This window comes from Telmatherina bonti (genome assembly GCF_933228915.1).
Source record: "Telmatherina bonti genome assembly, chromosome: 10".
NCBI classification, from domain to species: domain Eukaryota; kingdom Metazoa; phylum Chordata; class Actinopteri; order Atheriniformes; family Telmatherinidae; genus Telmatherina; species Telmatherina bonti.
The window spans coordinates 20,129,649-20,143,783 of record NC_136628.1 but is presented as its reverse complement, the minus strand read 5'-3'; the positions used below and the strand labels follow the sequence as shown (position 1 = coordinate 20,143,783).

General features: G+C 38.3%; 1 protein-coding gene across 1 annotated transcript in view; it reads right to left on the bottom strand.

The window, feature by feature from the left end:
• Positions 1–200: 200 nt before the first annotated feature.
• The window catches only part of rxfp2a (relaxin family peptide receptor 2a), a gene marked incomplete at both ends in the record, with an annotated part of 82,730 nt that continues 68,795 nt past the window's right edge, over positions 201–14,135 (bottom strand). Inside the window, 9 exon segments of the mRNA XM_079247922.1 lie at positions 201–268; positions 271–459; positions 658–876; positions 3,845–4,013; positions 5,070–5,165; positions 5,856–6,001; positions 11,832–12,061; positions 12,176–12,247; positions 12,521–12,592. Coding sequence (XP_079104048.1) covers positions 201–268; positions 271–459; positions 658–876; positions 3,845–4,013; positions 5,070–5,165; positions 5,856–6,001; positions 11,832–12,061; positions 12,176–12,247; positions 12,521–12,592 — 1,261 coding nt within the window.

Genomic DNA, 14,135 nt, shown 5'->3' with positions numbered 1-14,135 from the left:
ATAGAGAGAAAAAAACCCATTTTTTAAATTAATTCATAAATGTCAGAGCTTGATGAAACAGCACAGTGATTGTTACTTATTTTCTATGTGGAAGTCTGTTTTGTCAAAACAGTGCTGTTGTCACGTGGGTGTCTAAAAATGTGGCAGGAAATAGGCCCTTGGCCCATTGATTACAAAATACCAGTTTGCAAAACGCTCTCTCAGGCGTAGCGAGGATCTGGGCTGATCAGAGACACCTGCTGGAGGTAGGCTGGCAGCAAGCTGCCCGTGATGTCTCCATGAAGATCGTGGAGGAGGTGAGGCTTTTGTGGTCTTTCTTCAGGGTGTGCCTCCTCTGCCAGCGACAGAGCAAAACTTCCACCTGTTCTCTGAAGAAGCTCGTGGTTAAGGTGTACAGGATGGGGTTCAAGGCGCTGTTGATTGGAAGGATGAAGATAACAACCCAGCTGGAGATTGTGCCTAAAGGAGAAAACAGACTAATCAGTTGACAACCCCCAGCAGGATGCAAGTGTGGATGTTTTTTTGTTTTTTTTTCAATAATACCTTTTCACAAGTAAGCAAGCAGTAAATTGATAACTTCTACATTGAAATTGTGTCCACAAATTACACATTTAAGCGTTGTAAGATATCTGAGAAGAAGCTGTCCGTACTCCTTACCGGGTATCTCCACCTCCAACAGTGACAAAATTTTCACCAAAAATATGGGAATCCAGCAGAGGGCATCGGAGAACACGATGAAGAAAAACCTGTTAGCCACGGCCACATCTTTATGCAGTCTGCTTCTAACATCTGCTGCATTGATGCCTGTTTTATAGATGGAGTAGAACATGCTGGAGTAGGAGAAGACGATCACCAGGAACGCCACCAGATTTAGACCTAAAAGAATGGACAAAATGTTCACAACCATACACTCACAGAACAAATATGTTTCAAGAGTATTTGCTAAATTGTCACCAGCAACTGCTGTGACAATAAGATACGAGTCAAGCATGTGGAGACAGAGACACACAAGCCTTTCTTCTATGCATGTAACGCTGTATTTAGCATGTTTGTTTTTATCTATTGTTTGTTATGTACTTTTTTTATATGGACCTGAAATAAAGCAATTATTTATTGTTTTTATTAACTAAAATAAGAGTCGTGGATCAACAGAAGAGGGGGTATGACTTGTTCTGTGGATACAAGGTAAGACTGATTTAGGGGAGCTTGGAGAGATTATCACCTCAGGTTGTTTTTCTTCATGCTCCATGTGCTGAACCAGAGCACTTTTGCTGCATAGCAAGGCGTCCTGCTGAGGGGGGATACTAATAACTTGAGAGGGAGTAAGGAGCTGGACCCTGTAAGAACTGTGGTGGAGAAGAGGATGAGGATGAAACTGCTGGGCATTATGAACAATATTAACCACTGCCTCCAAATCAGCCTGACAGGATGGAGCAGCAGCTGCAGTAAGAAGCTGAACTCAATGAGTTGCAGGACTGAGAAGTTCAGAAGATCCCTTCTCCTTACAGCCATCAGTGTACAACAATGACTTCTTCAATATTAACTGATATTCTTATTTCACATTATTCATAAAAAATTATATGTGTTATTCATTATATAGCTGCTGATAAAGAAAGGAGATGAGTAGCTGGACATTTTTTTCCCCAGATTGCAGAAACTCTGCCTATCTTTACTTCTGAGAGATTCTGTCCCTCTAAGATGTCATCTTTATACCTAGTCTATTTACTGACCTGTTGCCAATTAACCTAAAAGTTGCACGTTTTTCCAAATTTTTTTTTTTTCTTCATTTTTAACAAGTTGTGAGCATCAATTAAAAATGCACCGGTATATCTCATGAAACAGTCTTCCCATCCCACATCTTTAAAACTGGAGTTATATTTGAATGGGTAATATGTATGAAAGTACTATCTCGACATGAGTGTCACCACCCAGTGTTTCCAGATAAAGTTTTGCATTGAAACCAAAGGAACAATGTTATTCCTGTCATTGATTGACAGACTTTTGTCTGGCTTTTTTTTTTTTTTTTTAATGTTGTGACTGGTTGGTGCCACATTATTAAACACATAACAAAGATGCCTAAATGCATAAATATACTTGTTTGGTGTGATGAAGCAAACTGAATACAATTTTTTTCGTCAAAACAATATTAGCTAAATAACCAAATGGATTTTATTGGACAAAGCAGCCCATGCTGGGAAAAAAAAGGCCAATACCAAATACAATATTTGAAATAATTTGGCATAAAAATGTCAAAGCATGAAATAGGTTGCAATCAAATAAATATGTACACCTATCATCTTATTGCATAATGAAGATCGGTTTTCTAAAATACATCAGAAAACATTTTTATTGTTTTGCATAGAAGCCCCTTTTTAATTTAACCTAACAACTCTCATTTATTGATCCTGTAAGTCCATAGACAGTCTCTACATTCATCTCATTTGAAGAATTCAGAATTCATTCCCAAAGTTACTGTTTGGAGGTTTACTGCCAATCTTCTCAGAGCTTCCTTTAAAAGATGCTCCACAGGTTCTCAGTATTGTAAGTTGTATGTGGCTGCATTGTGAAATGTTCTCCCTTTACAACCGAGGCAGCAAAAGATTCAATGGTATTTTTGCAGCATGTGATGGAAAATGATTTACTGCATATGGCATGGTTCTTCTTTTTACACGAAAACAGTCAGTTAGAATCTGCCCATTAATGACTGAGAATTAGTCTTCACGTGTTTCTGAGCCCATCACAAATGTCTCTCTTTGTGAGTTTTGGTTAAAGGGGAATGAAATGCATCTTTATGCGCAGGTACAAGTATCTGTAGTACCCTGCATGAAGAGGATCCGTGGATTCCACAGACACCAGTAGCTTCAAATACCTGCTTGCAGCTTATCAGTGACTTTTTCATAGTTGAATAATATATCTGAGAGACTTTTCAGCTCAGTCTATTAGTTGATTTTTTTCTAATTTAATTTTATCATACGAATTCATGCAAAATTTGAATCTGATATGGAATTGGGCATCTGTGCAGTGATAATTCAAATAGTTTATACATTTCCACATGACTTGAGAAGTTAGGTCTTCATAGCTGAACTGTGGTTGAGCTGCTTGCTACCATGCTGCCTGAAGAAATAGATCTATCTGGTCTCATTTTATTCTCAGGCTGGTGCGACTGCTTGCTTCAGTGTTTCAGTGTGATACACTTCAGCCAGTGAGCGTATTTTTAAAACCTATTAATTGGCTGCTCTCACCGTTGGAATGCACCATGCTTAGCTTAGTTTATGTTATCATCACTGCTGATAAGAGTTGTGGTACATGAATATAAATACTTGTGGTTTTGACCTGAACAGAATGCAGATTGCACCCTTTTCAAGTGAGTTTTAGTGGTATTTTGTGTCCAGTTGGGAAGGGGCACCATATTTAAAATCACTACTAAACTAAATCACAGTATGAACTAATTTGACTCATTTTATTTCTAGCAGTGATGAAAGTTTTTGCACCCTTTAAGATGGAATATTATTGTAAATCACTGTCATCTAACTTTCCCACTGAAGGTAGGACAGAACACGGAGTAACAAGACCTAAGGATAAACATGCAATGTTGATAGAGTAACTGTGTTGTCTGAGCCTGGTAACTATGCAGCAAAGTTCATGTGTTTGTTTGCATACAGCAGCAATAGGTAACACAGATAATTGGGTTTAGACCAAACTTGAAACTTTGAAGATGAGAAAAATGAATTAGCAGCAAATCACTGGGGATTACATAGAAATCTGATAAGCTGATTAAATACGATAAGTGGTTTATTTGCTGTCAATAAGAATTTTTGGGAAAAAAACAAAAAATATAATTTACCCAGAAAAATCCCAGTGGAATATCCCTTGGCAGGAGGTTTTTCTTGCCTCTCAGAGTGCAAGGGAAAGCAGACCCCATTACGTCCATAGTAGTTCCCAAAGACCTCCTCATTCATAAGCGGCACGGCGGCGATGATGAATCCCATCACCCAGATAGAAGATAGGATCACCTTACAGCGAGACAACAAACATACTGTTAGTATTTCTGTTACAGAGCTCTTCAAACAGCATGCTGAAAAATAATTAAGAACATTGGCGACTCAGTGGATTCGCACAATCTCACTGACTTTTCATTATCAAAAGCAGACTCCAAACATTCCTGTTCAGTCTGGGTACTTTCCTGTTGACTGACATTTGTGGCTTTACTTCTGTCCGAAGAAAACAATCAGCATGCAGCAAAGTCTTTTTTTTTTTTTTCTTTTAACATTTCCATGTCCGTGTTTTATTTTCTAATTACTTTTATTTGGCTGAAAAGTTTCCTCTCTTTGTAAATGTCAATATAATCAACCAACAAATGCGGATTGTATTAAAGAACTAATGAACTAATGAAAAAAATAATGTAAGATGCTCGAGCATCTCACACTTTGGTCTGGTTTTATTAACGGAGCTGGCTATTTAACACAGAAACATTTAAAAAGTAACATTAGCATTTCTTTGATTTGTAGTCAAATAATTGTTTGTGTTTACAATTTTTATTTCAGTGGGAAAGTTATGTTTGATGACTTTACAGCTGCAAATGATGGATGATGGATATGAAATTAGGAGCTGAACTGATTAATCACAGATAGTCTGAGCAATTTTCATAAAATTACCATTGATCATTGACGCATTTGGAAGCTGCTTGTAGTCTATTAGAATTAACAAGCAAACAAGGCTCATTTCATCTTGAATGACTCATGTATATGTAGGTAAACCCTAAAGCTTGGTATTATATTTCTTTGCTTTAGAAATTGATTACTGTAAAGGTTTAATAAAAACAGATGTTACTTAAAAGAGGATTAATGTAAGAATACACCAATGCCAACTAAAGCCGCTTCTTTAATGAGACTACAATGAGTCTTTTCCACTGTAGAAACACTGCACCTTTCAGCCATTAAAACAGCCTGCCATGTTTCAGTTAAAGCAGATGAATGACTGTTGATAAAAGAAAAAAAAGAACAAACACACACACTCACATGCAAACATTCACATATTTATTCACTTAGCAGGGACATAATTTAACTCACCGCTATCTGAACTTTGCCAGGACGCAGGTTGCTGAAGGGGAAGACAATAACTAGGAATTTCTCAAGAGTCAGGTAGGTCAGGAGCAGAACAGACACCTGAGGGAAATCACTCACTATAAATAAACAGTAATGCCAAATGAGTGCAGTCTTTCCTCAGGAAACCGCTGCAAAAATATCAATTATCTTAATACCTCAAAGCCTGTATCATTTTCATCCTTGTGTCTTTGATAGCAGTCTGCTATCTCCTTTATGTACTGCTCTTGTTGGGCTTTAATGCTTTACAAAACCACAGTTTAGAAAAATACCATAAAAGTGGAAATGAGAATATGTGTAATCCTCAAATTTGAATGCAAACTAAACAAAACAAAACATAGTGGTAATGGAAGAGCCTCTGACGGTCACTGTAAATACATTTTACACTGTTGTAATTGGAGTAAGCGCATGAGTGTGTCTGTATGTGTGAGTGTGTGTGTTAACACACAGGTCTACATTGCAAACCATGCAATGCCCCATCATTGCAAATCCATGCTGCACATTCAAACCTTTCATGTATGAAAACAAAGAAGCATTTTGCAGCTCTGGTGCTGATTCTGACGTTTCCAGAGACTCCAAACATACACTGCACGACTGACTACTGGTGTTTTTCTGTTAAATGACATCCTTAAATTGACACAAGCTTTCTGCATAACTCCTGATCCATAAGTGGGGTTCAACTTTAAAATGGTTTGTAGATTAGCATATTTGTTCAAATTGTTGTGAGTGTGTGTATGCTGTGTATGAAAGTACCTCTGAGGAGAGCATGGCCAGAAATCCAATAGTGCGACACTCGACACTTTCCATCCACAGCAAGGCATTACGGTTATACTGCCCACGAAACTTTACATCAAAAACACCAACAAAAAACAGGTAAACCCCCATGAGGCAGTCTGCACCTGCATGGGAAGACATAGACATAGAGAAATGGTGCTTTTGCGTATTTGCTGAATGTGTTCATTAGTCACCAAAACTTCAAAATCAAAAAAATATTTCCATCCTAAGCCAGGAGTAATTTCCTTGGCCACAGATGATGGAGGATTTAGGTGGGTAGCTGATTAATGACGGTACTGATGTTAACGTTGGGAAAGAAAAAAAAAAAAAAAAAGCATCTTTTAACATTTCCTGCAGTACAAAAATTCTTAAGTGGAGTAAAAACTAGAAATATTCATTTATATTGCTTGAAGTTGCGTTAGCAATTTGGGAAAAACATGTTCATTAAGGTTAAGTCATGGAAAAAATGGTGGAAGCTTGATGTTTTGTGTAAATTCAAGACAAAGGAGAGTAAAAAGAAAACATGACTGGTGACTTTTTATGACTGAAGCTTAACCCATTTAAAATGGTCAAAAACACAATATTTTACAACGCTTGCAAATATGTATTGAAATATCAACTTTTACTAATTAGCTTAAACCTGACTCTAAAACAGCTTTTGAAAAAAGATTTCAATTTTTATTCTGCAATTACAATGATAGGGAAATTAAACGTACAATTTTTTAATGGACTTTGTGTCTATATATAGAGCCATGAAGGCATTAGTGATTGCTGTTGTCTGATGCTCAACCTGTCACAAAAACTATTTTGTTTAGGTGATCCATTCTCACAGAAAAAAATGCAATACATTAATTTTAATGACTCTTAATTGTAAGTACTATTCAGACCCCGGAAATAGACCGTGAGAGTAAATCTAATTGACAAATATATGAGAAATAAACAAAGAAAAAAATCACATAACTCAAATCAGAAATGAATTGGAATCCCTCGGGCTCTGTTAAGAAAGACTGGACTTAAATCTTACGCATTTTGCACTGGGGTGTTAAGAGTAATTTATGTTTTTATAATAATGAGCCATCCTCTCTCAGCAGGCTTAAAGACATAATTCAGCACATTTGTGAAGTGGGCCTTTGAAATCATTTGGACTTAATTATTGCAACCTTTCATTAAATTATACAGGCGACAAGAAAAATATCTTCAAGCTTTAAGAAAAACATGGGTTTGTAAAAGTGTCTCCACCCCCCAATTCATTGTGACATGGCATAAACCAAAACCTTGTCAGGATCCGAGGTCAGGTCAGCAGTAAAGCCTGTTCCATACTCCACGAGAAGCAAGAACTGAGTTCTTGTTCTCGAGGCTGCAAGAACAAGAAAAAAACGTCTTGTTCGGCAGGTCCATACATACTACACGAGAAGCACGTCTGCAGCGGGGAGGGATCACTGCTGGGGGCAGATGTCTGCTTTATGTGCAATGAACCCGGTTGTTACCTCCGCCGAGGTGTCTTTTTGCTTAAGATAACTTAAAAGGTTACGGAGGGATTTTATAAATATTTCAAGAGTTGTTGCAAATGTAAAAATGAAGAACTGATTAAATTCTGGTGGTGATCAGGATCACCGTTTGGATCCAGGATTTTTTTAAAAGGATTCTTTAACATTGTGCTTGGTGGAGGTTTCTGCTCTCCGAGTTTCTAGTTTCATATTTAACGAGCAGCTTCGTCCGCGGCAGGGCGGGTTGTGCTGGTCTGGGTCCGAGTGTTTTTTTGCCACATGTAAAAATGTTCGTACTTTCTCACCACCTCGATAAGCTGTTTTATCAAAACAATCCGTTTTGCCGGCAACAGCAAACAAATGGAAGCAGCAACACCGCTTCATGCTTTCTCCGTGTTAACCACGCCCACCTCCAATGTCCGACCAATCACACAATACTTCTCGCAGCCCCGCAAGAAAAAAGTTCTGCCAGCCCGGTGTGTCGAGAACTGTCCTCAAACGCGTCCGCGAGAACAAAATGACGTCATTTTCTTCTCGGAGCCTCGAGAACAAGAAAAAAGTTCTCGCTTCTCGTGGAGTATGTAACAGGCTTAAGGAGTGGATTGCGGGTCGGTTGAGGTAGGCTGATTTTGCACATCTTCTCCTTTCTTTTTTTTTTTTGTTCATTTACATGAAGTGCAGGAAACTACAAATATATTAGGTGAATGCAGCTTCTATAAAGTTAACCTTAACGTCGGTGACATCCTTGAGTACACCATGTAGGAAAAAGGCAGTAAAATGTCTTTATAAGATGCAAGGATGCAATAACAAAAAAAAAAAAAAGCCTACACACCGGTTTATTATTTGGTGTGTTTTCCCAACAATCCTCATCAGGTTTTCAAAAAAAGACTATATCTGCAAAAATTTTGGTAGACAGCCGCTTAATCCAACTTTTATTACTGACAATAACAAAGAATTGTGAGAATGGCTGACTGACAATTATAATCCCTGTTTTGAAAACATCAGAGCACTGTGCAGAAACTAAATAAAAGCAGAACGTAATGATTTGCAGATCTCATAAAAAAGATCTTTTCTTTACAAAAGAACACTGAAATTATATCAAAGTTCATGTAACTAAAACATTAAATAATTGAGAATTATATATTACAAAAAGATGGGTAGGAGTCATGTTTACCACTATGTAGCATCCCATCTTATTTTAGCAGCACTCATGAATGTCTGGGAACACGTTGCTCTAAATGTGCGACGCAGATAAACTTAAACTTGGACTAAAAACCTGTCTGGACCTTTTAGTATGGATGCTGCTTTTAATGATGAGTGAGCTGCTACTTCTACAGTCACTAGTGCACCCCCACGGAGTGCTGCTTACAAACCCCTCTTTTCTTAAGTCCTAAGGTTTTGGCTTTTGATCTGATCTCTTAAAGCAGCAGTGGAGATACCTTAGCTTTGACCATGAGAATACAGCAGTGTTTGTCACATCTATGCTGTTTTCTTTGCATGACGTGACTTTAACTTGGGTTTTTGTCAGAAAAAGTCAACTGTGTCTGCAGACAAAAACATTTCTGGTTTTTCTGGAAGTGTTTTTCAGCCCGTGCAGTGTTTCCCAGCCAGAATCATGCATGTTTCTAATGAAGCATTGGCACCCAAAGATCTCAGGCTTCCAATATGAATTCTGCAATTAGATGCAAGATGTTCCCCCAGCTGTGTCTTTTTTAGTAGCACTAACTTTGCCAGTCCTCTGCTGACCCCCTCCCCATCCAGACCTTTTTGAGTTGCTGCCATCAAATTAAAAAGTTAAATGTTTTACTTGCCCATTTGATGCATTTTATTTGTTTGACCCTGAATAAAAGTGGAAACTTTCACGTCATTGCATTCTGTTTTAATTCAAATTCAACATTGCAAAAAAGGAGTCATTACCAAAAATGACTTTCCACCCCTTTATGAAGCTCAGAGTGTTTAAAGATTCAGCTAAACGGAAAACCCAGAATCTGAAAATGAAGTGAAAACCAAATTTCTGAGACCTTATTTACAAAACAAGACAAAAGTAGGATTCTTTTGTGAGATCATTTTATTTTATCTTTAGAAAACAAAAACTTTCTCTAAAACTTCCCTTCACATTTTGCATTTATTAAATGCTTATGTCCAGAATGTTAAGTAAATTATAGGATGCTTGAAATTTTGCCTCAGAAAAAGGTGATCCAACGGCCTCTTGCCTCTTAATACCACATATTTTTTTGCATGGTCAGTTATATTGAATATACTCTTTTATTGTATGTCTTAGACAGGTAGAATTGAAAGATCTCAAGCTTAATTCTTAAATTTTACTTGCAGTCTTGACTGAAATATTGCTGTGTACAGCCTGAAAGCACTTGCAAAATGATGAATTCTGCCGTTTTGCTCCCCCTGCGCCCCCTAGAAACTCCAAAAATGGCCCGTAGAATGGGGTCTCAAAAGTTCAGTTTGATGTAGGTCGACGAAATTCGGTACATACGTCTGCCAACTCAAGACGACCAAAAAAGTCTATGTAGACCTGTTGTCATAGCAACGGGCTGTCCGCCATCTTGGCGTTTGCTACAATTTTTTTGCCCGTGTTTGTCAATTTGGGCGCATCGTATTTGAACAAACTAGTCTGAAGGGATACATGCGAATGGCTCCACATTCGCCAGGGAGCTTCGTGACAAGATGGGGACCAAAAGTCATTCAAATCTTTCTGATAGGAGAAAGCGTGTTACCGTGGCAACTGATGGAAAAAAGCCTTCTAGCCATGAAACACGGTTTAATCATATCTTCGCAGAAATACATGCGATCTAGACCAAAATTAAGATAATTCATATTTGGTAGATCCTTAACACATTGAAACACGTATTGTGGGGTGGGGGGGCACTTTTTGGGGGGAGGGGTCCCGAGGGTCCCGAACGTCTACTTTGACCTAGGGCTACGAAATTCGGCACACATGTGCAACAACCCAAGGCGAGCAAAAAAGTCAATGAAGCACCTGTTACCATGGCAACAGGGTGTCCGCCATCTTGGAATTGATGCCCTTTTTATCACTTTAAGCGCACTGTATTTGAACAAACTAGTCTAAGGGTTTTCATGTGATTGACTCCATATTCAGCAGTAAGCCTTGTGAGAAGATGAGGCCCAAAAGTTAGTGAAATCTTTCCATTAGGACAAAGTGTGTTACCGTGGCAACTCGTGGAAAAAAAGCCTTCTCGCCATGAAACACGGTTTACTCATATCTTCACAGAAATACATCCGATCTGCACCAAAACTGGAAGCGTTCATATTTGGTAGGTCCTTAACACATTATAACATGTATTGGGGGGGGGGGGGGCACTTCGTGGGGGGGGTCCCAAGGGTCCCCGATCGTCCACTTTGACCTAGGGCTATGAGATTCGGTACACATGTGTAACAACCCAAGATGAGCATAAAAGTCGATGAAACACATGTTGCCATGGCAACGGGCTGTCCGCCATCTTGGCGTTTACACCCATTATTGTCTCTTTATCTTAACTGTATATCTCCATGCAAATATATTGGCTCTGTGAATCTTTAATATGTTGCATGATGAGAAAGAGGAATAGGGGTGGGATTTCGGCATGAGGCGAGGACCCGATGGATGCCGCTTGCGGCTTTAATTTATCATTAGTATGTTCCTGGAGGCATTGTTGCCTTGTTTGAAAAAAGTGCACTTCATAATTCTTTCTTCAGGATGGTACATCAATTTACAGCAGCATTCTTCCTGAAAGCACACTGGTACTTTAACTGCACTTTGTGGCTGGTTAAAAAAATACAAGAGGCCATGATTGGAGGAAACAAGGAAAGGAAAGAGACAGGGACAGAGCAAAAGACAAGACACTTAACATGAGATGGACTTTTACTGACAAGGGCACAAGTACAGGAAGGACACAAAACAAATGCTGAATTAGGTTGTTAAGGGGTGCATCCATCAGCCGAATTTCAGTATTTGGCTTTAAAAAAAAAAAAAAAAAAAAACACCCTCGGAGAATATATACATACATACATACAAATCATACTTGTGCAGTCTTTAACTAACTGTACTACTGTCAACTGTAACAATGTACCTGATACCTAATACCTGCAGAGTGTGAAATGCTCGAGTTTTTTTTTTCCCAGTTTCTCTGACTTTCCTCTGTCGTTCCTCCTCGGGTTTGTTTTAACAGACACCCGAACAAGCCAAACCAACACACTGGCAGAACATTTCTTTGTATAGAGGTGATCAAAATTAATGGTAATCAATTAATAAAGTGCATTTCTTCAACAGCACCTTATTGATATTGCTGTCCTTATATGTATTTTGGGATTTAAAGTGGGGGTTTTTTTCGCTCAAATGAACACTGCAGAATAATCTCAACTCACATGCAAACTCAGATTTATTTAAGCTTTTCTATAATTGCAGATATGTTCACTTTAGGTCAATGGTATGAAAGGGTACATGATTACTCACAGCAGAGGACTTTGATGCAGGCGGCATGCAGGTTGTTCTCTGCTCGGATCAGTGATCTCATTCCGATGACTAAGAGATTACCAAAGCAAGTAATGAAAGCCATGACCCAGACAGACACCCGCAGCACCATGTTAGCCAGCAGGTCCTCAAACGATGAGATCCCATCTGTGTTGGGCTTGCAGGACCTGACGTGAGGTGCATACGAGCAGTACTGGAACTTCTTAAAGTATCTGACGATAATGAGTACACAAATGTAAGATATGGTAGCAGAAGGAAAAATGGAGAACATGTTAGATAAATGCATTATATAATCACTGAATTTCATCACTGTCATTCATACATACATGTGGGAAAGGTTCTTCATAGGAAGAAACATCTTAGTCTGAATATCCGGGATCTCAATGCCTTCCAGCGCCCTGTATGGAAAATAGTAGAAGTCTACATTTTGCAGACTTTATAACTCACTTATTTGGTTTTTTGAGTATGTCTGTGTGTGCATGCATTCTGGATGGTCCTCACTACTTCACAAGACTTCTGGATGGTTAAGACCAAATTATGTTAAGTCAAATATAGACTTGAGTTTAGGTTGGATTTAAAGTTGGTTATGTACCGACATAGTCATTAGAGTGATTTGAAGACTCAGGAATGTATTGTGTCAATGAAAATCCTCTGAGTGTGAATGTACTTACAGTGACTGGAGTTGTGTCAGCTGGTTGAAGTGGCCTGGATGAATGTGGAGTTGAGGATTGTGAGAAATATTTCTGTAATAAGAAAGATGATTGTGCTCAGGGAGGCTTGTTTTTGTACATACATGCCTGATTAATACAGAAATCGAGATTGTGTTGGTTGTCTTTAAAGGGTTCTAATGAAAAGGTTATTCCTTGTGCTGGTTTGGCTCTCTTGGGTATTAAAAAAGAATATGACACATGCAGTTTTTCTTTTTTTAAGATTTGTAAGACTTGTCTATCTGAAGAGATTATCCAGAACTCCAACAGCAGAAAAAAGTGCAGCTCATAATTTCTGCTGCAACATACTTGGATGACCTGAAGATAAGATTTTATCCCATTCATCCATTTTCTGAACCACTTTGTCCAATTAAACTGCTATCCCAGCAGTCATTGGGCGAGAGGCAGGGTACACCCTGGACAGGTCATCAGTCCATCACAGAGAATTTTTCTAAATATATTTTCTTTAATAATAGATGAAATAAGATGTTCTTGAGCTAATTTGAGGTGTTCAGATACATTGTGGAAGCTTTGTTTCCTCAGGCGTCTGAAGAGAAAGCATCTTTAAAAGTCTGCAGGCATTTGATTTTTACATGCACATCTAAAGTCCTGCACCAGCATTTTAATCAGGCTGAGATCGGAGTTTTAACTGGGTCTTCGCAACAACATGAGTCTTTTCATTTTTGCCATTCTGTCAGGAATCTGCTGCTACGTTCTGTTGTCCAGTTGTGCCTGTTGTCCAATCCAGTTCCTGTGATTGTACAAAATGACCCAAATCAATGCCTGACTGCTGTTTATCCTTCTGTAATCCACCTATTTTCTTGTTCCTACATGTACAGTCAATAAAGCAATGCAATTTGTCAAATAATTTCAAATAATTACCCCTAATTTTTTTGTCAAAAATATTTTCATGTCTAGTCAGTAAAAGGACCGTGTTCTTTCTTTCTTTCCCTGTTGCTGATAACAACAAAGCAACAGAACATCCAATTACACATATCAAAGCAACTTCCTTAATTGTACCTTTTTTTTGTTCCCAATGTAAAATCATTTGGCCCTGGTTATGTTACCTATTACTTGCTTTAAAGCTATGCAGCCTTCACCCCATGCAATACACATCTAAACACAATACAATTCATATCTTAAAAGACTTATTGTTCTCTATCACTCTCTTTGTAGATTTATTCTTAAATGTCCAGATCTAACTCATCCTTGTGTGTTATTTGAAAAACTCAACTGGTTACATCCATCTAAGAGACATGAATTTCACTGGACTCTGTTAATCTTTAAATGTATTTATTTTTACGGTCCACATTCCCTAAAGCAATTTTTTATTCCAGTAACTTCCTCGTATTCGCTCAGAAGCACTTACTGTCTCACTCTGTCTGTCCCACGAATCTATAAAGATGTGGGGCGCATGTCATTTCAGTTCAAAGCTCCTTCAGACTGGAACAAGTTACCCACATACTTAAGATCCTTAACATCGTTTGGTTTATTTAAGTCATCTTTATCTGTTCATCTTAAAACTCTTTGTCAATGTTTCTCGTTCTGTTACATTATTTTGTGTGAGATTGAATAACAT